The following is a 23,790-nucleotide window of genomic DNA, read 5'->3' on the forward strand; positions in this document are numbered from 1 at the left end:
ACCCTGTTGTTCAGTGTCAGAGATGGACCCTGTGGGAGGAGGGCGGAGGGCGGAGGGGGGGGGGGAGGCTGCTATACCGATGCATCAAGCTGAGAAGAACACAATCTCCCAACAAACGTTTGGGGTAGGAACCATTAACTTGATGTTTGGGTGTGTGTGTGTGTGTGTGTGTGTGTGTGTGTGTGTGTGTGTGTGTGTGTGTGTGTGTGTGTGTGTGTGTGTGTGTGTGTGTGTGTGTGTGTGTCTGTGTGTGTGTGATTGTGGGGCACTTTTCTTCCTCTTGGTGTAATCCCACCTCTTGTTAAAAACGTTCTACACAGAGAAACAGCCTGTCAATAGGCCTATTATAACAACTACAACAACGCATTAACCTGTTATTTTCTTATCTATTGTTTTCTAACTTTATCCTGTTCTTTTCTTTTTCCTGCCCTTTCTTCCCAGTGTCCTTTTAATCATGCTCAGTGGACGTTTGTTTCTTAGCCGATTAGCCCCTCTAAGAGATGTCCTACCCTGCCGGCCTGCATATAAGAAGACGTAGCAGGTCGGAGGAGAACGAGGATGCAGAAGTAGAGAACGGGTGGTAGAACGCAGGGAGAAAACAAAAACACGATAAAGCCGAGCAAAGAAGAGGAGAGATGGCGAGACGGAGAGACGCAGATGGCGGGGAGGGAAGGCAGAACGGGAGGATGGAGACGGAGGGATGAGGCACTGGATGTCTTCCTCCTGTTCCATCAGCAGAAGCCTGTTGGAGGGAAGGTACAATAATGAGAACAGCTGCAGTGGACACACACACATGCACACACACTCACACACACACACACACACAAGGAGAAATCCTCCAGCTACTTAGCTACCGTCTGTCTGTCACCAGATCCACATAAAAACACATAACCACACTTTTACCCCACACAGGCAAACAGCTCTTACCCTCACACTCGAAGGCTTGCAGCATGGTGGTGTAAGTGGGGCCCAGCCAGGAGGAGTAGCTACCCAGAACCCTCTGCAGGTGGTGGGTGGCATCACTGAAGAGCAGATCAGATTCGCCATAGCCCGCTGAGCTGAACAGGCGGAAGCCCTCCTTGGCGTGGCCAAACGCGTTCTGCAGGCGAGAGAAAGTGTGTGACAGCACTTAATGCACGAGGGCACGCAGTGATGTGCGTTGGCGTGCAGTGTGTACACGTGTGTGGTTCCTTTGGAAATGTGAGGATGTCTGTGTGTGTAGCCAGGGGATCAGCTCAGGACGTATCAGTCATCCTGGCGTGTGGGAGACACACTCAGAAAGAGGGATGACAGTTTAGCAGATACCTGCGTTCTGAGACGTGCAGATCAATACCACAGACTCCAAAGAGATAGAGTAAAAGATAGACATGAACACACATAACTGGGGATGATATCACACACACACACAGAAACACACATGCGATTTCAACGCACACCCACCTGTAAGCGTTCCAGGAACTTCCAGACGCGGCACTTGTCCTCCACCCGCACCACCACAGCGTTAGTGGGGACGGCTGCCAGGTGGCAGTGTTCATGCTCATCCAGGCCTGCCTCGGTCCCATCTGGGCACAGCAGCTTCAGGTCCTCCAGCTCCAGGTCCAGAGCCCAGGACTCCTGGTTCTTACCTGGGCAGCAGAGGAGGGAAGGTCTGTCAGATTTTAATTTAATTAAAGGAGTTGAACATTATGGGAAATGACTGCCAAGTGTAAACAGCTAGTCTGGCTCCATCCAAAGGTAACAAAATCCATCTAGCAGCAGCTTTAAAGCACTATATCTTGTTTAATTTTAACTGCACAAGAAATGAAGTGGAAAAATGACAACTTGTGCGTTTTATGGGGATTTATCAGCAGCACCAGCCGCAGAGAAATCCTGGAATATTTGCTCCGGGCTCCAGAAAGTCACTGCACCAAATCAAAAACTGGTTACTGTCACGAGAGTGGTATCAGTTTTCTTGTGTCGTCATTTGAGCCGAAACTCAGAGTCAAGGACACAAAGTCTTTGAAGTTGATTCAAACTAAATATATGGACGTTTATTCCCTGTATTTATTCTCTGTATGTTAATTATATTATGTGGTTTTTATACATTTTTATACAGAAGTGAAGCAGATTATTATTTAACTGCTGTAGTTTTCTTCTTTGCTTTTGATGACAAATTAATCAATTTGTTTGGTTTATATAACAAATTTCACATTTTGAATTATGGAGATTTAGTTTACCACCTACAACTTAAAGGGGGATTCTGGTATTTTTCAACCTGAAGACTTGTCATTGAGCGAGACATGTGTAATGTTGCCAGACTCTTAGCAAAGATCCAGAGTAACAAATGGAGCATTTTATTTTAGTGGACATTTTGTGGACAGTCACAGTTGCCCCATAAGATTACATTGGATCTACTGGATGGATTCCAAAGGTTTTTGTAAGAACCATTCATCTACGCACCCACATTTATAAACGTATAGGCCCCAGGTTGAAAAATAGCGGAATTCCCTTAAAGTAGCAAACAAACCCCTAAATATAATCCACCTCGAGGCTACTTCCTTCCCCTCAGACACCAGCACAGACCGTCTGTGTTTTCTTGACCTCAGTTAATTGGTCTGACTCCAGACATTTCTGAACCATATGAGAAAGCGTGCTTCGTTAAACAGCGGCGCTGTTTGCTGAGCCGGCGTCAAACTGCTCCTTCTCGGCTGCACCAGCGGAGTCTGTCTAGCGTGACCGTGATAATGATCACCATTCATTTTGGATGTTGCCTAAAGCGGAAGAGCAGATGCAGCCAAACAGGGAATTAGGGCTTTTCATTTCTGGACAAAAATGTCCGTCGGTCTGTCCCTTCCTGTCCCTGCCTGCCTTTCTCAATTATGTTTTATCCCCTCTTTTTTTTTCTTTATTGGCTGCTGTGATACTCATATGAGAAATATTGTGGAACACTGACATCCTGTGTCTTGTCAGGGACTAGCACTCTGCTGGCCTTAAGTAACCCTCATCATTAATAATTAAATTCTAAAATGATATCCCTGTACTGTGTAATTACTGGTGTAGTCTCTGAAATGCATCATAATTCAAACACCGACCGTCCAAATTGTCAAAGACTGTTGTGTGCTTGACAAAGGCCACATCCCCCAGATTTTCAGCCACGCATCTGAAATAAAAACACACAAATAATCAGACACTGTTAATCTTTAAATGGATCAAAACATGACTTAAAGGGGGACTGCGCTCGGGAATGACTTATTTAAACAGCACGACTCTGTTTACAGAAGTAAATTCTCTGCTGACTGTTGAGGCACTTTAGGAAATTGTTAAATCGGCTCCCGTGGCCATTTTATTCCCATCGCAGACACACTCACTGATTTGCTAAAGGCCATTTTACTGAGAACTCCTGCACAGTAATATATAAGTGAACAAATTCATACCATTGTCTTTAATTATAACATGAAGGCAATGATTGAAATGGACATTAAATGTAGATACAGCACATAGGGTGACCATTCCAGTTGTTTATTTCCTCTTATGATGATCGTCTTTAATGAATGGAGTCTATTTCCACCATGTAATATTATATACCTTCTACAGACACCATGGGGAACGCCAGACTTATTGATCACCATCATCAATTAGTTTATTTCAGACAGCTCTAATTACTCATTATGTTTCCTTCATGGAGACAGAACATGCTGAAGAGAATAAAGTGAAGCAGACACTCAGGCAGAGGTCGTAGCAGCTACACCTCCTCTGGGTGCCATTAGTGTATCATTTCCAGGTTATTATTGTCAGTGTTGTACCTCAATGCCCCCGACTCTCCGTAGTGTCTCTCTCTGTGGCTGCTGGCGCAGATGTGTCTGTCGTACTCGTCTCCTATGCAGGCCTCGCACAGGTTCCTCGGGTTGTTGCCTCTGGGGTCATGATGGGGGTCTTTGGCACCCGGCACGCAGCTGTAACCAAAGAAGTTTCCGACCACTGGTGAAAAAAAAGGAGATTGAGTGAGAGGACGAGTGGAGGGAAGTAAAGGACTTAAGGAGAGAATGTCTTCCAGTGGGTCAAACGACCAACTTCTCTTGCACCTCCTTAAATTACTCGAACCAGTTTACCAGAGACCCAGATTTTGTCCATAAGCTGGAAAAGAATGTACCATAATGCTGTGAATCAGATGCAGTGTTATGCCGATTTAAAAATGTGTTGGAAGAACAATTACGACTCAGGAGAATTTGAGCTTTCAAGCAATGTGTAATTAATCAAATTTGTGATAAGACTGAGGCAGATACAAACAAAAACAGACCTAAAGTTGACTGAGGCCAAATCGTCTCATGGGAGACGATAGCGTCAATGGGAAGATTCTTTTAGCAAATCATAATGGACTTTTTTCTAAAGGTTATCTAAACAAATAATCAATATTGAACAAAAGGAAGATAATCGTCTGATGCAGCCATAATAATATTTATAATAATCTAATCACCCAAGGAAACCTTACAATACATCATATGTAAACACAAGAATAATTATAGATAAAACCAAAGGTTAACATAAAAAAACTAAATCAATCAATTTGTTAATGTAATTGTTTATATGGTTTTGTCAGTTATTTCATTTTCCTCCATTTGTACTGTTGTAGTATTTACATGGATACAAAGACAATATTTGTCCATTTTAATTATTACACACACACACACACAGAGAGAGAGAGAGAGAGAGAGAGAGAGAGAGAGAGAGAGAGAGAGAGAGAGAGACTCTTCTCCTCTTACTTTCACTCTCCTCCATCCCTTCACCTCTTTATTCCACATCACTGCTTCTCCCCCTCCTCCATCTGAACCTCTCATATACCATCCACACAAAGGTTTACACACACACACACACACACACACACACACACACACACACACACACACACACACACACACACACACACACACACACACACACACACACTCACACAACATTTTCACTGAATCTCTCTTCCCCTGTGTCCAACTCCATCTCACCTCTGGGGAAGTTGCACTGCTCCCCTACGCTGATCTGGGAGGTGTTGACCAGGTAGCCAATAGGGACGGTCCATCCCACTGTGGTTCGCATGCCGGGGTGACAGGAGCTGCGTTCGTGCATCTCCAGCAGGGACAGGTCTGATGAGGAGCGACGAGCCATCGCCACCACGTAGTAACTAATACCGTCTGGAGGGAAAAAACAGATGAGGAGAAAACCAGTGGGAATCATTTCTCATATCAGGAGTAAGACTTAAAATAAAATACAATGCACACAGTAGATACATGGGATCCGCATGTTCATTTTGACATGTTTGGGCATCACTTGAGTTTAGTCCTTATTTGGACTGATTCCCTGTTTACTTACTAACTCCGTTGTGGGACTCTCCTGCAGCCAGATCCAGTCCGTGACAGAGGCCAGCAGCATAAATGTCATCTGCAAACATGGAGGCTGCGTCCGCTGTCCCATTCTGTGGAAAACACATTCATCATGTCGGTTTCAAATGGAATAACGGATGTTTGGTTGTTCCAAACTGTGACGTGAGATATAAAGCAATGACTCATGTTTCTTTGGGACCTCTTCCACAGAGCTGAAACGATTTCAAATGACATTTATCTAACAGGATCTGCTATAAGAATAAACCACAGATAAATTAGGGCAAGGGGTTTGGGGGTTAGAACAAAATGCCACCAGCTAATGAAGATGTGGCCACAAGGAAAGGGTCAAAAGTAAAATAGTCTTTAAGAAGTGTGAATGATGAACTTATACCCCACAATAAAATGCCATATTCTTTGGAACTGAGTATGTAAGTAAGTATGATGATCACATTTTGAAAATCAGACTGGACAATCCCCTTTCCCATCACTGGTTCTTTAGGTACCTTGATTCTGTCGATACAATCTCTGGTGTTCAGGCCACGGACGCATTGCAACGTTCCTCTAATATTCCGAGCTGTGGCGTTCCCGGCCAAATCCAGACACTTCTGCTCCTCAGCATCAGACAATACACACCAGGAAACTGGAGAAAACAATAGAAAAGAGTTGCAAATGAAGTGAAAGGTAAAAGCAAGAGCACATACCTGCAATCTTTGAATAGTTGCACCTCGACTCCTGCCTTTTGAAACATTGAAAACATTTCTTTTGAACATGCATAGATCATCACAGACATAATCTACCTGTAGTTTTTGGATTGGAGACAGCGCTGACACACAGTAGAGGCAGAATAAGGAGGAAAGCTACAGGCAGACGTCTCTGTAGACCCTCCATATTGGCTCTGGTAGGAAATCTGCTTCGGACGATCTCTCTAACACAAACCAGGTGAAGAGCCGGCGAATTTCATTGAAAAAAGTCACACACCTGCCCACTTCCTCTCTTATAACCTGGTCCTGAGACAGAGAGGGACAGGAAGAGGGCGTGATGGGGGGAATGGGGGGATGGAGAAAGAAGAAAACATCACATTATTCCTCCGTCCCCACCTCTTAAGTCAAAGCCCTCGGTAGATAATCCTTCCTCCATCTCATGATAGCAGTATAGTGTTTCCCCCCCTCCAATTATCGGTGAGACTTATCCCCAGTGGAGACGACAGCGGTGGGCGCATGTAGGCTCGGAGCAGCTCAGGTCACCTGGCACTGAGTGTCAACCTGGGGTCTTTAATTAAAAAGGCCGCGGACAATGTGTCTCTGTGCTGGAGCTGTGTTGGTGCAGAACAGATACTGGCGGGGGCTCGCTCCGACTCACCGGAGACCGAAGCCCCAGGTAAGCAAGAACAAACAGCGCCGGTTATTGTTCCAGGCCACAGGACCCAGTGGAGGGAAAACATTTCGGCTACTTGATACAATTCTCCATTTTCTCTCTCAAAGGCCCACACACGAAATAACACACACTCTCTCTATCACACACACACACACACACACACACAAACACACACTTAGTGAACCAAGGATGAAATAAATCTCAACAGGTGAGAAGTGAAATGGATTAATCTTCATATCCATCTTTTAGTTGCAGTGTTATATGCAATATCAGATCTGCATGGTTGCTCCGGGTCATTGCTGAAGGGTTGTATTGGTTTGCAGAGCGGCAGAGGGAGGTGGGGGGGTGTATTTGATTCTCTGCATGCAGGGGTGAAGGGAGATGGAAGCACTGAGGGACTTTTTAAATAAAGCACTCAAAATACATACTCTCCCAAGAGTAATGGTGAGTGCATATAGGGTTTTCTCCTGGGAAACTGTAGGCAGGGAGCCTCCCAGAGCTCGATGCAGCTTGTGTTGCAATCTGTCGAATAGATGAAGCTTTAACCAACATTAGCACTTGGTCAGGGGGCGACAACTGATCCGATAATCAATAATAGATCTACAGAAAATACATTTCGATCGTTAAATAATTGTTTTAGTCATCCTCTAAGCAAAAACACAAAACATCCGCTGTGAAAATTTATCATTTTGGCTTATGGACTAACAGATATTTCTCACTATTTTCTAAAATGTTATAGACAAAATGAATTATCAGTTAACCGAGGAAAAATCTGAGCATTAATCAAAATTGTTCGGGCACAATAAATGCACAGAATAAATATGTATTTTGCTGTGTGAAAAGCACTTCTGCTATTTTCCTACTATTTGAAACGACCAATGTCAATAGAAATGTGCCATGTGGTGTCAGCCAAAAAGCTGCTTTTCAACTGTTGTCCCTTGGCTAGATTTTAAATTAGCCATTAAAACAGCATTACAACAATTAACATGAGAAATCACAACAGGAGAAAGTGGGTAAAAACATGACCAGAGCTCAAAGAGTGAGTGCAGCAAACAATATGCTCGTTAGAAAATATACAAAACAAGCAATTAATACAAAACATGTAAACAGGAAACGGTAAATGGGCTGCACTTGTTTTCTGAACAAAACAGATTCAAATTCACTTCTCATTCATCCACAGCTGCTCTGTCAATGCAAACATCACAAACCTGACAGCATATAATCACATTAAACCAGAAGGGACATGATCCGTCAAACATTGACAATGTGTTGATTCACTATTGGTGATGATGTTAGTGGAGGCTACATTTAATTTCACTCATTCACTAGTAGAAAAAGTGTCACAGCGTCACATGTCGACCGTCACTCAGATCACATAAACAGTGGATCAGGAGACAAACACTGATTCACAGAAAATCCAACATTCATCTAATTTCATTCAAACTGTAACAAGTCAAGTCACATCGCAGATTTTGCTTTATTTGTTAAAGTAAATAACTTGAAATTCAAGCCATGTTTTATAACATTATAATTGCAAAAGCAAGTCCCACATTAAGTTCAATTGGGCTGTGTGAAAAGACTGAAAGCAAGAATACTGACAAACACTGACCAATATTATAAGTTTTATTACACAATCAATCATTACTGGATGTTATTGGACTATTGACTAACATCAAGAGACAATTGATTGATACTTTTCACCTGAAGTTGTCCATGAATGCTTTAATAATTACTGTCTGTCTTGATTTAAAATCTCTGTGGAGCTGTAAACGTGAAATTCGATTACATAGTGAATACTCACCTACGCACTGAGAACAGTATAATTGTCAGAGTAAAAATGAAAAGACACTCCATGATTTCCCGCCTGAGTCTGAGTATATGATTTGCTAAAAGATTAAGCTGCTGTACAGTTTATAAAGAAGGTAAAATGAAAATGCTGCTTGCTTATTAATGCATCATAATGGTAACAATTATCATGAGCACGTGAGCAAGTGGAGTGAAAAGCACAATATTTCCCACTGAAATGTAGTGTATAGATTACTGAGTAGTAGTAGGTGTATAAATGAAATAAATGAACTGTTTATGAGCAGCAGTGTAAATAAATACAAATATTCCAAGAAAGTACAAATTGAAATATACTCAGGCAAAGTATTTATTTTTATTTGATCTTTATTTAATCAGGCAGTCACATTGAGAACAAGACATTCACAATCAGCCACAAACAATTAAAGGTCCAGTGTGTAGCTGAGGGGTATTCAGCTGCAACATGCAACTTCACCACTAGATGTCCCTAGATTCTACACACTGAACCTTGAAACACGAGCAACAACAAAACAACACAGTGAAAATAAATTAATAAAAACAGTCACATAGAAAAGATTTAAAAGATTTAATCAAGAGTGTAGCAATTGAGTAACAATACTTACGAATACAGACCATGAGCATCACTACACCGGTGTTGTGGTAATTGTTGTGACAGCCCGCTGGACGGCTGCTCCGCCCCACAATGCAGCTCGGCGGTAGTGTTGTGGTGACGTCACGGGCGGCTGAGGGTGGGCAGGGCACTGGTCCCGCTGTCGGCTCCTTTGACGCCGCTAATCAAGCTAATACCGTCATTTACACGCAGCCCACGGACACACGCACCCCGCGGGATGAGTTAGAAGCGGCTCCCCGCGTGCGACAGGTACGTGGCTCTCGTTTCTGTCGCTGACTTGTTGCCCAGAAGTCGCCAAGACTGCCCGGGCTGCGCTTTGTTGCTGCACAGCTAGCTTAGCTTAGCTTGCAGGTCTAATGGGCGGCGGTCTGTCTGCCTGGCGCCGCCGAGGCGCCGGTGGACGGTCAATAAAAGCGCCTGTTGGTGGCCTGTTAGCCGCAGACACACCGACCTGCGGTGTGGCAGGTCCACCGAGGAGGAGCCGCGGACTAAGGTGTGTTTTAATAGAGTTTAGGTCAAAACCAGAGGCTCACACACTGTCATGTATGGTGTAATCGTGCTAACGGAATTTGTGTTGTTATTTAGCAGTGCTACATTCACTGTTAGCCTCACTGAAGCAAAACACATGAAACTTTTAAAGCTGCTACTAAAGATTAGCTTGTTTTTATGAAACTAACTAATGATAACAGCTCAAATATGTTATCGCTATTTGATTTTCTATTTTCTATATCTCTAGTCTTTAAGTTTTACTCTTGCACTGTTTTTCACTTTGTTTTTATTAAGCTGACATCTGCTGTACCATCATGTTACAGGCTATGTTGGTCTAATGCACATCTTTGTATCGCTTCACCTATTAATCTTTAAATCAGTATTTATCTTTTGCTTCAATACTCTCCCTCTGTTACTTGTGTCTCTCAATCACCCTATACTTCAAATATTCTATTGTCAATATCTCCATTAGCACACACTTCTGTACAGTGACAGCTGTGTAGTAGTTCTGGTGGCTTTCATCTCACTGCAGTGAACTTATTCTTGACTCATTTTGACCTTTTATTATTCTTATACTCTTGTGTTTGACTGTCTTGTGAGCTCCTGGGTGCCTACATTTCCCTCAGGGTCAATATAGCATATATCTCATCTATCTCATCTCTCCATTTATCTACTTATATTATGTCAAAGTGAGGACCCAACTTTTTAAACCGGCACTGTATTTTTCCTTATAGTCTTTTGCAATATCTTCTATACTAAACCTTTGACACAGGCAATCAAAGCACCATTTGGCTTCATTGGACTCAACCATTAGCAGTTGTAGCTTCCTTTTTGTCTTCAGTCTTGTCAGGGATAATCAGAAAACATAGAGGAGCTAAATGTAATTATCCTCTTTACAAGAGTGAACTCATGTGAACTCTCACTGTCTCCTCTTCTTCTTCTTCTTCTTCTTCTTCTTCTTCTTCTTCTTTTTCTTTTCTTCTTCCTTCCCTCCTTCCCTCCGTCAGTGCACTGAAACATGGGTCGTTGCAGTGTCCATGTCCTGCTGCTGCTGTTGCTGAAGGCCCTGCACACATCAGCTGAGGGCTCAGGTACCGTGTTCAAATATCTTCTCGATTTCTAAACACATTTCTTATTGTTTGCAGATTATGAGGCATTTTTTCAGCTGTCTGTTGTTTTTGTGTACTCACACCAACTATGAGCAATTGTTTGTGAGACTTGACATAAAAGATATAGGCATTGATTTTCTCAGTGGCAGCAGGGACTAATTCAATGGCAGTGTTTTGAAGTTGATATTAGGTTTGTGATGTCAGTATAGGTCACTGAGCAGTGAGTTGTCCCTCCCAGATTGAGTCATTTGAAAAGTGTTAATTCCAAATATATATACATGATGACACATCATTTCCAGTAACAGTGTGTCATTAGTATTTGAAAAAATGGGCAATAAAAATGAAGTAGACAGTGTAGATCTAGAACAACTTACAGACAGCACTCCATTTCCTTTTTAAATTGCATTTAAATGTTATAGTGTTTGTTATATTTTATGACCACTACAGACTTAATTTATTGGTATAATAACTGCCAATCAAGTGTCTTTTAGTGGAAGTGCAGTTGCATTTTGCCAGATGGCCAGCTTGATGTGAGTGAGAAAGTTGGTGAGACAGAAGTCTCTCCATTGGCTTACTGCCTTGAATCTATTCAGTGTTAATGTGCTTCTATGTCCTGTGAATGTATGATGAACTCGGATCGTCTTCTTCTCCACAGATGGACAGTTGGTATGTTTGTGTGATAGCCCAACATGCCCTCAGGTCACCCGCTGCCAGGGAACCCGGTGCTTCTCCTCTGTCATAGTGGGCGGCAGCAGGGTGGAGTTTGAGCACGGCTGCCTGAATGGGCCGGAAAAAATCCTGTTACATTGCTTCACAGCGCCGTCCTTCCACCAGGCCATTACCTGCTGCTCTGAGACCATGTGCAACGGCAACAACACCAGGAGCACTCTCATGGCTCTGCTTCCATCAGGTACGTGAATGGCAGCTTAATACATGTTTAACTAGAATCAGTAGAGCGCAAACCTCCACCAAGGCCCAGCAGCACCAACAGCGCCCTAAATTCAATCAAGCTGCACCAAATTGCACACACTCCTAGATATCGTTCTCTAAATATGCTTTTCCCCCCCCCCATTAAGATCCCTGAACTATTCCAATAGGAAATAAAAAAAATATCTCCCAACTTTAATGAATTTGATACAAATTTGTGAATCCCCCTGAAAATTGTATTTGTTCTTTCTTGGCCTGTGTCCCATCCTCCCACCAAGTCTTATTGCAATCTGTGACGCAGTTTTCGCATAATCCTGCTGACAAACAAATATACCAACAATCAAACAAATGGACAGGGGTGAAAGCATAACGTCCTTGTCGGGGTAATGATTACAGCAAGGAAATTATCGTTTATTGTGTCCATAAGATTTTCTGAAAAAAGACAAGTCATGTAACTATGTATTTCTTCCCTTTTTTCCCTCTCTGCCTAATTTATCTCTACCCTTGAGAAGATGAGCCAGAGGGTGAGCCAGTTCGATATCGTGTTGAGACCTTGGCTCTGTTTGTACTCGGCCCAGTGGTGGTTCTGGCTCTGCTCTCTGTGGTATCGGTACTGGCCTGCAGGAGGCTCCACCACGGCCGTCTGCACAGGCTGCAGGAATTTGACACCGAGCAGGGAGCCATCGACGGCCTCATCTCCTCCAATGTGGGAGACAGCACTTTAGCGGTAAGAAAGACGACAGCATGAAGATAGATTCACAACAAAGCAGAGAGGGATTCCATCTCACATGCAAATGTTCCTGTTGTTGAACTAATGATGAATTATCTGATGTTGTGTTCATTCCTTACTTAAAAAATGTGTACATTTGTATTTAATGAGTATTCTTTGCTCTGAGAAATTAGTTTGTCATCCTTTTGCTTTCAATTAAGGTTTGTTAGGGTGTCTACAAATTGTTGATTGAGAAACTACATGATTTGAATTCTTTGAAATAATAATACTGAGAAGGTATTTATAGCTTTTTATGTTTAAAATAATTTTTACAAGTCTTATTATACAACATTTGCATGTTTTTTCCAGTCATTGTAGAATTGGAAACTTCCACGAATGGGATTTGGTTTGTTATTACAGTCGCACCCTTTTTCATGATAGTTGATGCAGAATATGCAGAATGGCTTTGCACTTACATGTGATGGGTTTAATACTATGCTCCTTCAGAAGATTATGACATATAAAGCTAAACTGATGTCTGTCTGTCTGCAGGACCTGTTGGATCACTCGTGTACGTCAGGTTCGGGTTCGGGTCTTCCCTTCCTTGTCCAGAGAACTGTGGCCAGGCAGATCAGTCTGATGGAGTGTGTAGGTAAGTGAAGCAGGACTGGATTCAACTCTTTTTGATTGGTTTATTCATCAGCTGATTTAGTCAGAGGAATATTTACAACTAATCAGAAATCATAAAAAACATAAATTAGAAAGTGGACAATAGCTCAGAAATGTCTTTGATGGTTTCCGAATAATCAGGAAAAAGAAAACCTCATCTGAACATTAGCTTCACAGCAGTGAGCTCAGTGTCAGTGTCTTTCGCAGGCTGTCGTCCTTCATGCCCTTTGGTTTTGCTGCTCATCAGTTTTTTCCAAGGACTGAAGACACTGATCTCTGTGAAGATAATCAATCATTCAGATCCTTTTCATAGTCGCCTCAATTCAACTCTTCTTGGATGATTATCAAACACATGTATTTTTAGATGGTAAATTGTATTAAGATACAAATGTGATAAACAGATGAAAACAGTGTGAAAGAAAGTCCCATCATTTTTCTCTGAATTAAATCAACACAAGTCGCTTGTTACTCACAACACTTGTCTTACAGTGGCGATGTAAGTTTTGAGAAATTAAATAAAAGTATGTGGGTCAGATGCCACAGGATCCTGTCTTGTGCTTCAGTACGATACGCTACAGTTTGTGCCAGTTTGGAATTGGAAAAATGTGGTTTTGTGCTGTGATGGGTCGTTGATGTGGAAACTGTGTCGGAGAAATCAGACACCAGAGAGAGCTTTAACAACCAGAACATGAATGTAGCCATAAAATACCATGAAAAACCAAAACATTGAAATAACATCAAATGGAAAATGTAGAGAATTCACAGAATGTTAAATACAAAAAGGACGGACATCTGTATATCTCTGCCCTGACTTCCTGTGTGTCCCATCTTTTATTTGTCTTCCCTCTTTTGTTCCAGGTAAGGGCAGATATGGAGAAGTGTGGCGGGGTCAGTGGCAGGGCGAGAACGTGGCTGTTAAAATCTTCTCCTCAAGAGACGAGAAGTCCTGGTTCAGAGAGACCGAGATCTACAACACAGTGCTGCTACGACACGAAAACATACTGGGTGAGTCTGCTGCACACAAATGTGATGGGAGTTCTTACTGACTGGAAGGTTGAGTTTATTTCTCCCCTGGTTTAATGTCTGTAACAGTTTTTTTTTTTTCATCATTACCAAGGATATACAGTAGTTGAGCTTCAGAGGAAAACAGCTTCAGTGATTTGATTATCTCTGCTCCATTAGACAAATGTTCTGCTTGAATTACTTTCTTTGGAAGCTAAATGTTGCTGTGATCCATGTTTAATTTAATGTTCTTGTGTTCTTGCCACCTTCCAATGTTTGAAAGCACTGATACATAGAGAGAGAATGCAATTAGTAACATGTGCAACATATTATAATACAATCTAATGATAATTATATAGTGTCTGATTCAGTTATATTTCATTCCTGTCTTTTCTGGCTCCTCCGTCTTTCCTTTCAGGCTTCATGGCGTCTGACATGACTTCTCGAAACTCCAGCACACAGCTGTGGCTCATCACCCATTACCATGAGAACGGCTCGCTTTATGACTACTTGCAGCGGGTTGCCGTGGAAACGTCGGAGGGCCTGGCAATGGCGGCGTCAATAGCGTGCGGCCTCGTGCACCTGCACACCGAGATCTTCGGCACAGAGGGGAAACCGGCCATCGCGCACCGGGACCTGAAGAGCAAAAACATCCTGGTCACAAAGGAGCTGCGCTGCTGCATCGCAGACCTGGGTCAGTTCTATTTCTACTCCTTTATCTTCTGTAACCTTTTATCAGAGAGTCTAATATTTTCTCTTTTCGCCATTTATGGGACAAGAGATGCCTGCTCAAAACACTAACACCATTCAAAATATGTTAGTTTATGTTCAGTAAGATACATTATGTATGAAGATGGACGACGTGTCTCCACTTCCTCCCACTAGCCAAAATATTCTGGATGCGAACACTGCCATCTTGCACAGATGATGTAATTTCGGGCTCAGGTCTGTGTAGTAGTGATCAGAGGATGACTAGGACGAAAAGGTCTTACCGATACACATGTTTGGAAAATTTACCTTAATAGTTGACACTTGAATATACATAAGTGTGATAAGAGCTACATAAAATAACTAAACCATCTTTTGTATTTTGACACTTTGATCTATATGTCTCGTTCATTATAATTTTTTAGGGCGGGACCGGTCATGTCGTCTATCTTTATAAACAGTCTACGATATCGATGTAGAACAAAGTATTGCAGAGTCTGCCAAACCTCTTTTACCAGGGGTGTATTTGTGTGGGTATGTGCCACACGACAGATCTGTTGGAAGTTACAATATCATGTTGATGCACGTTCCAGGACTGGCTGTGACCCACTTCCAGGCAGACAACGTGCTGGATGTGGGCAACAATCCAAAGGTTGGCACCAAGCGCTACATGGCACCTGAAGTGCTGGACGAGACCATTCAGACCGACTGCTTTGATGCTTACAAGAGAGTGGACATCTGGGCCTTTGGACTGGTGCTGTGGGAAATAGCACGACGCACATACAGCAACGGTGAGTCCGTTTCATACGCTGGTGTTTTGGAATCAACTTCAGGCCTCTGGGGTTAGAGTGTGTTTGCTTTAATACCAATGTTGTATTTCCAGGTATCGTTGAGGAGTACAAGCCTCCGTTTTATGATCAGGTTCCAAACGATCCCAGCTTTGAGGACATGAGGAAGGTGGTGTGTGTGGAGCAGCAGAGGCCTTTCATTCCCAATCGCTGGTTCTCTGATCCTGTGAGTGTTTTATCTTCACTTTTATTTACCCACTTTAAAGAAATGATCTTTGCTGTTCCTCTGATGTCAAAAACGGAAAGACACAACTTGTGGTTAAAAAATATCGTCAGATATAAGCGATCACTTGAATTTGAGTTCCTGCTGCGTAACCAAAGTTAAGTTTGGGCTCATAGGCGTATTTATCCTGTTAGTCGTTACTCACAAGACATAATTTCCTTTTTTAAGAGGGCACAAGCCACAATAGTTTGAAACCACTGCTTTAAAAGATTCAACTGATTTGATTATCACAGCAATTAGTTGTTCTAAATATCAGCGATGATCAGGCTGATATCTTGATGATAATAATCAATTTTTAGAACGAAGATGTCAAACGTTAGATTCCAAGTGTGAGAATTTACTGCTTCTCCTGGTCTCACAGTTAAGTAAATGTTTTGTGGTTTGGAAAAAAATAAGACATTTGATTTTATCACCCTCGGCTCCAGGACATTATACTTTGAGACGCTTAATAATATGCAGATTAATTCATGAATTCCTTCTCATGCTCTTATGTTGCTTTGGAGACCAGTTAAAAGTTCACAGTACAGCCTTTTTCATTCAAGTACATGGATGTTGTGGATGCAACTTCTAGGATCAAGGATGTATTTATTGTCAACATGGTGCAATTTCCAGTACAGATGGAAGTTTTCACCCAAACCTCAGCTGAACACAAAAGATGGACAATAAATACAATATAAAAGACATTAAATCACATAATCTGCTGGGTCATGATGCATTAAAGTTTCAATAAAACAAGTCAGGACAAGTTAGTCACCACACTTCTTCTCTTCCACACCACACACAAGCTGCTGCTGCTGTGGCGCCATCACCTGTTAGTCTTGTGGAGATTTACAGCTGTAACTGCTAAATGATAAATAGATAAGTGATTTGTACCAATGCTCGTGATATATTTGTACGCTAATACCCAGAAAACCTGCAGTCACATTATCATGGAGTACGGGTGTATTACTGCATGAATCCCTTCTTCTTCTTCTTCACTGTCTGTTTCTTTGTGTCTTCCTCCGTCAGACTCTCTCTGCCCTGGTCAAACTCATGAAGGAGTGTTGGTACCAGAACCCCTCGGCCAGGCTCACGGCGCTGCGCATCAAGAAGACCCTGGACAAGATCCACAGCTCTCTGGAGAAGGGTAAGGAGTCGTGAGAGGGAGGAGCTTCAGAGGCAGCTGCCTGGTGTCAGAGGGGGGGGGGGGGGGGGGGTCGGCTTAGAGACGAGCCACGCGTTTCTTCAACGAGATAAGGTGGAAGAACAGAGGAGTTCAAGTGTCATCTAGCTTCATCCCTCTCTTCTCACATTCTCTTCCTTTCTCTGAGGTTGCCTTCTCCCCCTCAACATCCCTCTCTCTGACTCGAAGCCAATACAGATGTTGGGACTTGTCCTGTCTGAAAAGAAAACAGCCTTCACCACGGGACACAAACCTGTTGCCAACGTGTTCGCACTGACTTGAACTGAGGACTGTTACTGAGTGTGAATAACACAGATGGCCTATTGTAGTGAAGCTTTAATGTCCATTTAGGACTGCCCTGGGTTTGGCCTTCTCTCTCTCACACACACACACACACACACACACTCACACACTCACACACACACACACACACACACACACACAAACAAACAAACAAACAAACAAACAAACAAAACACTACATGCTGAGTCGCCTACAATTCAGTTTCTAACCCTCAGCCACTGGTTCTGGCGTGTGGTCGCAGCATTCTGCTCAGAGACAATCGGAAATGTTTTCACTCATTTAGCTTTATCACAACATGCCAACAAACACACACCAAGTACACACTCCAAAAACACACTAACTAAAGGAAAAGAGCCAATAGAAGCAATTGTTTTTGAAACTTTATAAACGTAGTTTGATATTTATGTACTGGAGCTCCACTGATACCACACTACTGAGGATATGTAAGACTGATGGTGCGTGAAATGGACTGAATTTATGTATAGGCATCGACACTAATGAACGTTCTGTACCCATGTTTTCATTAATGAAGCTAGTAGGAAACAGTTTGGTGAGAAATAGAGGAAAAGGAATCGAGCCGAAGCGACGAAACACCACAAATGTTACATGTTTATTCAGGTGCTTCCTGGAACAAACAGTAAGCACCTGCCAATAGGAATTATTCTGTATCTTATAATAAGAATGTGTTCCTCTCTGCCTGACTCTTCATAAACTGTAATTACAACTAAAGGTCTTCTGTGTCAGCAGAGAGGAATCAAGGAAGACCTGTTTGTGCTGAGCTGGTGTATTTTTATTTTTTTTAAGACTATGGGGGTGAAGACTTTCTGTAGCGAGCTGGGCCTCAATTCACTCCTCGTCTCCCATCATGCAACACTACAAGTTACCTGAATGATGGGAAAAAAAACACTCCATTTTCATTTGGAAATCGCTTTATTTAAAAAAGACAGTTACTGACGTGTGCGGTTACAAACAAACTTGTTCAAAAAATACTGGGTTTGTTTTGAAAAAACAAATGTTGCTTTGTCTTTTTTATATGTAATAAAACATTTACTGCATTCTTGCTCGACTGTTTGCTGTTTTTTGATTTTTAGAAAACGTATTTCTACGGGTCATTTTCAAGGACAGGTTCTTAAAACAGTGGCAGGGGACAGATTGGACAGACACAGGATATTCTTTCTTTCTTAATTCAAATGCTTGAACATAAAGCTTCACCTTTAATTTATTCCCATACATAATTATCAGGTTGTTAATGTTTAGAGGTAACTTAATTTGGAGTATGTTCAGTCCACATTACTATTTACTCCAAAGCAGCAGGAGGGTTATGAGGTCGTATGAGGTCGAATGAGGTCGTCTGGTAAAGTCTTGTACGGGTTGAGGATGCCTTTGGGGTCGAGCAGGGTTTTGATGTCGCCCATGAGAGCCACAGCCTGGCTGGGTTTACTGTAGTAGATGTAGTTCCTCTTCTTCAGGCCCAGTCCGTGCTCAGCGCTGATGCTGCCCTGGTACCTGGCCGTCCACTCGTAGACGAACGGCTCGATGGCAGCGAGGAGAGACGGGTCTTTGGCAGGAGATGTGACGTTTAGGTGGAGGTTACCATCACCTGCAGGGGGAGATTGAAGTAAACATAATTTCAAAATGCAGATATATTGTTGTAGGTTTTGTAACCAAAGAGACGCCAAGAAATCATATCTCTTTCTTTCAGGCCAGTATTTAAAAAAATAATCTTCTGCTCTTACCCACGTGTCCGTATCCCACCACACTCTTAGCTCGGCTGCCCACGTGCTTCCTCATGTCTGTCACCAGCTGGTAGATCTGCTCCACTGGAAGAGAGATGTCATACTTGTACGTGTAGCCCTCGTGAGTCAGCGCCTCGGTGACGCGTTCCCGCATCGACCACAGAGCCTGAACAGTTACAAGTGGAAAAAAAGATCATTTTTTATATCTGGGCCCTTCCCAAAAACTATATGGGGAAAAAAAATCCACAAGACTTGGTGGAAGGTTGAGACATGGACATTACAAGATAGGATATTTATGAGTGAGTGCAGTTTGATTGAATTTAAAAGGGACTGTTGGCCTTGGCAGAGTTATGCTTTCTACTCGGTGCCATTCTATTTTTTATTATCGTCAATAAAATCAAGTACAAAGACTAGAAAACCAACAATGTGTTCATCAGTTACCTTTATTTTGGAATCCTCCGTCGCCACAGTTCCATCAGAGATAATTGAAGAGCTCATCGCCTCTTCGAGAAAGTTGTGGAGTTTTTCTCCATCGTGTGTCGCGTCAGATCCAGATGTTTCTATGACGATGTAGAATGGGCAGGCTGCGGGGGGGGGGGGGGGGGGGGGGGGGGAGGAGGAGGTTGACATGTGTGTTAGTATTTATAAGTGACACATACAAACACTGATAAACGTTTTGTAACACACTAAAATGAGATTGTAAGTATACTTTAAGTCACATCTTCCCATATCCATAACTGATGGGTTATAATGGGTAATAAATATAGTTAAACATACATGAAAATGCCACATGAAGCGTGTAAGTATGTTATCATTTATCAGCAGTTATAAACATTTGCTGATAAAGGCAGAAAGGTCTCATAAAGATATAGTATGCCGACTTCGTGAAAACCTTTTGTTGTGCGTGCCTACCTGAAATGGGATTAGGTAATTTGAGGTGCGTGTTCAGCAGCCTCATACATTCACTGTCCAGGAACTCAAAAGCGGACAGGATTTCTCCCAGCATGCCTCTGCAGAGCTGAAACGTCTGCAGTAGCTTCTCGAAGGTCTCACATCCTACACAAACAAACACACAAACACACACACACACACAGGGGACTGGATTTAGCTTTGGGATGTACAAGAAATTCATCGCATTGTTAAATTCACAGTTTTTGTCTCCAGATCTGAGTGACAGAGAAAAAACAACCTACCCAGGAAAACCACGTTGACAGATTTGGGTTTCCGAGGACAAAGAATGGACACGGCTGTAATGACCCCCAGTGTCCCCTCTGACCCGATGAACAGCTGTTTGAGGTCATATCCGGTGTTATCTTTCCGCAGTGTGGTCAGACAGTCCAGCACCCGCCCGTCTGCCAACACCTGTATGTGTCACACACATCCACAAACATTCAATCAGATTCATGTGCGCTCACACTTCTCCTCACAAGACTTGGTGGTGAAGATGTTGAAGTGGTTCACTCCACTCACCACTTCCACACCCAGCACAGTCCCGTGTAAGGAGCCGTATCGCAGCAGCCGCAGTCCGCCTGCGTTTGTTGCCACGTTGCCTCCAATTTGGCAGCTGCCTTTTGAGCCCAGATCCAGTGGCATGATGTAGTCTCTTTCCTCCAGGTAGAGAGACAAGTTCTCCAGGACACAACCTGCCTGGCAGGTTAGAATACCTGAAACACCGTGAAGGAGAAATCTTACTGTCAGTGTGTGAATATGTACGTATGTGTACTGATGTATGTAATACGCCTTTATAACCGCTGATCTACTTCAAACTTTGCAGGTGTGTTGCTGGGGGGGTCCTGGGAAGTGCAGTGGTGAATTTGGTGCAAATTGGAAACATGAAATGTTAGAAATGAAAAAAACCTTTAATAAAACAAGCTGCAGCAGTGTGGGGGGGTGGGACTCATGATGATTCTTCCAGAGAACAATCTTAGCTAATCTGAAGTGGGGGAGTAATCTCAGTCAAATTAGTTTATATGTTGGAAATGTCACATAAATTGTACGAATTGTTGTTTTCTTCACCCTAGAATGGGTCATTTATATTGAAATACTTTATGTTTACATCGGGAGCGGGTCTTCTCCGCCGCCATGTTTTTTTTTACAGTAGCCCGGACTGGACAAACTTTTGTCCAGTCAACTCAACACCTTTTGAGTTTTTAATACAACTCAAGGCTACCACAGGTTCTCTTGTTTGGAAGGGGACGGTGAGATAAGGGGTATTCAGCTGCAACATGCAACTTCACCACTAGATGTCACTAAATTCTACACACTGAACCTTTAAATTGTGCATGAAGTTGTTCGTTCTGATAATGATCAGTTTTTCAAAATACATACAGCTCATTTTGGTTTAAACTTCAGAATTTGTGAACTTACCAGAGATGCTATCAAATTTAAGGATGTTTTTCATAAGCGCAGTGGAGAGGATGATCTCATCGTAGACTGGCACGCTGCCTGCAACCAGTCCTGTGTTGCCTCCCTGAGTGTTGACTGCCAGGTTACGACTGTTACAATAACTGCAGGAGGGGAAATAAGACACTTTAAAAAACTTGTTTTTGTACAAAGCCTTTTTCTCATTGTTTGTTATTTACCTGAGAATTTGAGAAACTTCTTCTGTTGTCTGAGGTCTCAACAACACTTCACTGGAACCTGCATGAGAAATACGTTCTATGTAACTTCAGTTGTATAATAAAATGAATCCTGATGCTGATTTCAACTCTTCATCATCATCACCTCTCACTGTTTTGAGCCAGTCTTCATTACTTGACTCCAGCAGGTCTGGGTCAGTGATGGTCCCGCCTGGTAGGACCTTTCTGAAGAAGGACAAATCTTCCGGAGTCACTCTGGAGAAAGGCCGTCTCTCTGGGGCTGCGGCCGGAGACGGCCTTTGTCCTTCTGCCTCGGTGTGTAGCTTCCGAGCGGAGGCTACAAACTGCCCAGAGCCGCAGAGGAGAGACGGCCCGCAGAGGTCGGCAGGTGAGACTCTGGTTATGGCTGCAGATGAGAGGGAGCCACAGGAGCTCAGGTGTCTCAGAGCTGTCCTCAGCTTTGATGCTCTCATGAAAATTCCTGCCATAACTGAAGAGTTTGTATGACGGGCGGAGAAACCGGCTGCGTGGGAGTGGGATGAAACACAAACCTGTTACCACAACATAGAAATAGTACAACATATACTATATTCATGTTTCTACTCGTGTGTCAGCTTATTAGCTTCTAATTGTTAACAAGCAATCCACTGCTGTAATGAAGCAGCCACGCCTACTGTCTCACGTTAATTATTCAACGGTATGAATAATTATCTATTAGCTGTTTTGGGTAGTTTTTAATTGAGGGTTAAGGGCAGATAATGCCGCACATTATAGAGGCAGATTGTGGTTTGTGTACATGGGCGTTACAAATAAAGTTTTTCAAGATTGATTGACTTGGGGAATGACAGAGATACTTAATCCCAAGCGGTTGAGGCAGATGGCCGCTCACACGAGCTGCGCTTCTTCTCCTGGTTTCTTCCTGTTAACAGGGAGTTGCTTTCTCTCCACGGTCGCTAAGCGTTGGCTCTTTGTGGGAACAGTTCGGGTTTCTCTATAATATTGTAAGACCTTGACCCGTACTATGTAAAAAGCACCTTGAGATAACGTGTGTAGAGATAAACAAATCAAGTGGAAGGTGAATTTGTGTTAATATACAAGTAATAATGAGGTTGTCACACATTCCTATCGAAAGTTGACTTGAATAAATAATCTATTTCATTTTCAGTGTCTGAATTTCCCCATATTCATCATATTTGATTTATAAAGATGTATTCAAATATCTGAAACTAACGACTTATTTCTAGTCTCTTGCATTTTAAGTTTTACTCTTGCACTGTTTTCACTTCTTTTTTGTAAATACACTTACATCAGCTGAACCATGATTTCACAGGCTGTTAGTCTTCTGCACAACTTCAGTTACTTATCTAAAAATCTGTATTTACATTTGGCTTCAAAACTCTGCCTCAGTCACTTGTGTCTTTAAATGACCTTATACTTCAAATATTGTATTGTCACTATCTCCATTAGCACAGACTTCTGTCCAGTATCCTGAAACACTCCTGTATTTACAGATGTGTGTAGTTTGAAACAGTTTCCACATGGACACTCTCTGTATCTGTGTCTGACACGAGTGAGAGAAGAACGTGTTGACTCCTCACGTCACTGATCATCTGCAAACTCCTGTTAAAACCCTGCAGCTCCAGTTAGCTTAGCTTCCATTAGCTCAGTTAGCGACAAAGACCCTCCGTCACTCACCGTGAAGCTTCAGCTGAGAGTCCGCATCCCGCTGCGGGTTCTCTCGTGTCCTCCGGTGAAATGTGTCACACAGTTCAAGAAGGTTTTCTTCACTTGGCTGAACTGGAGTCAGTGTTTACAACCTGCAACACAGGAAGTCACCGGCCGGAGGTCGCGAAGAAGAGAGCGGACCAATCAGAGGACGCGTCTCTTTCAGATTGAACCAATAGGCGTGGCCCTAACGGTAATCACCGAATAACCAATGATAAGCGTTATATATGCATATTATGACATATCCTAAATTGGGAAAGCATTTAAAGTAAAAAGGCTTTCAAAATGCATTAGAGCCAAAAATAATTGTACATAAAGAAGTTCAGGTAGACCTATTTTACAATAAAGATATGCATATGTTCTACTATTAAGTTATGGTACACAATATTATTTCTAGTTTGGATCCGGTGCCTCCCCAGAAATAAACCAACATTAAGATTGA

At 42.6% G+C, this 23,790-nt stretch overlaps 3 protein-coding genes across 6 annotated transcripts; 1 reads left to right on the forward strand and 2 right to left on the reverse strand.

Moving 5' to 3' along the window:
• Positions 1–307: 307 nt before the first annotated feature.
• Positions 308–6,353, reverse strand: otomp (otolith matrix protein). Its single transcript, XM_034577568.1, has 9 exons — positions 6,149–6,353; positions 5,855–5,991; positions 5,341–5,443; positions 4,977–5,162; positions 3,783–3,957; positions 3,072–3,139; positions 1,441–1,625; positions 928–1,099; positions 308–742 (listed from the first exon to the last, which is right to left on the reverse strand). Exons 1-9 carry the CDS (start codon positions 6,237–6,239, stop codon positions 732–734), a joined length of 1,128 nt encoding a protein of 375 aa, XP_034433459.1. The 5' UTR covers positions 6,240–6,353; the 3' UTR covers positions 308–731.
• Positions 6,354–9,251: 2,898 nt separating this feature from the next.
• On the forward strand, positions 9,252–17,412 carry acvr1l (activin A receptor, type 1 like). Of its 4 annotated transcripts, none has more exons than XM_034577560.1 (10): positions 9,252–9,408; positions 10,656–10,739; positions 11,413–11,667; positions 12,197–12,411; positions 12,946–13,045; positions 13,921–14,067; positions 14,483–14,758; positions 15,366–15,563; positions 15,656–15,786; positions 16,852–17,412. In XM_034577560.1, exons 2-10 carry the CDS (start codon positions 10,667–10,669, stop codon positions 16,981–16,983), a joined length of 1,527 nt encoding a protein of 508 aa, XP_034433451.1. In that variant the 5' UTR covers positions 9,252–9,408; positions 10,656–10,666; the 3' UTR covers positions 16,984–17,412. The 4 variants fall into 4 exon arrangements, with proteins under 4 accessions (XP_034433451.1, XP_034433452.1, XP_034433453.1 ...); XM_034577561.1 differs by having other exon boundaries at positions 9,253–9,652; XM_034577562.1 differs by having other exon boundaries at positions 9,253–9,408; positions 11,419–11,667.
• Positions 17,413–18,219: 807 nt separating this feature from the next.
• On the reverse strand, positions 18,220–23,465 carry d2hgdh (D-2-hydroxyglutarate dehydrogenase). The gene is made up of 10 exons (XM_034577559.1): positions 23,319–23,465; positions 21,769–22,146; positions 21,627–21,684; positions 21,412–21,551; positions 20,515–20,708; positions 20,238–20,406; positions 19,957–20,100; positions 19,486–19,628; positions 19,045–19,210; positions 18,220–18,908 (listed from the first exon to the last, which is right to left on the reverse strand). Exons 2-10 carry the CDS (start codon positions 22,109–22,111, stop codon positions 18,628–18,630), a joined length of 1,638 nt encoding a protein of 545 aa, XP_034433450.1. The 5' UTR covers positions 22,112–22,146; positions 23,319–23,465; the 3' UTR covers positions 18,220–18,627.
• Between the last annotated feature and the right edge of the window lie 325 nt (positions 23,466–23,790).

The sequence above is a fragment of the Hippoglossus hippoglossus genome, chromosome 22 (assembly GCF_009819705.1).
Source record: "Hippoglossus hippoglossus isolate fHipHip1 chromosome 22, fHipHip1.pri, whole genome shotgun sequence".
NCBI classification, from domain to species: domain Eukaryota; kingdom Metazoa; phylum Chordata; class Actinopteri; order Pleuronectiformes; family Pleuronectidae; genus Hippoglossus; species Hippoglossus hippoglossus.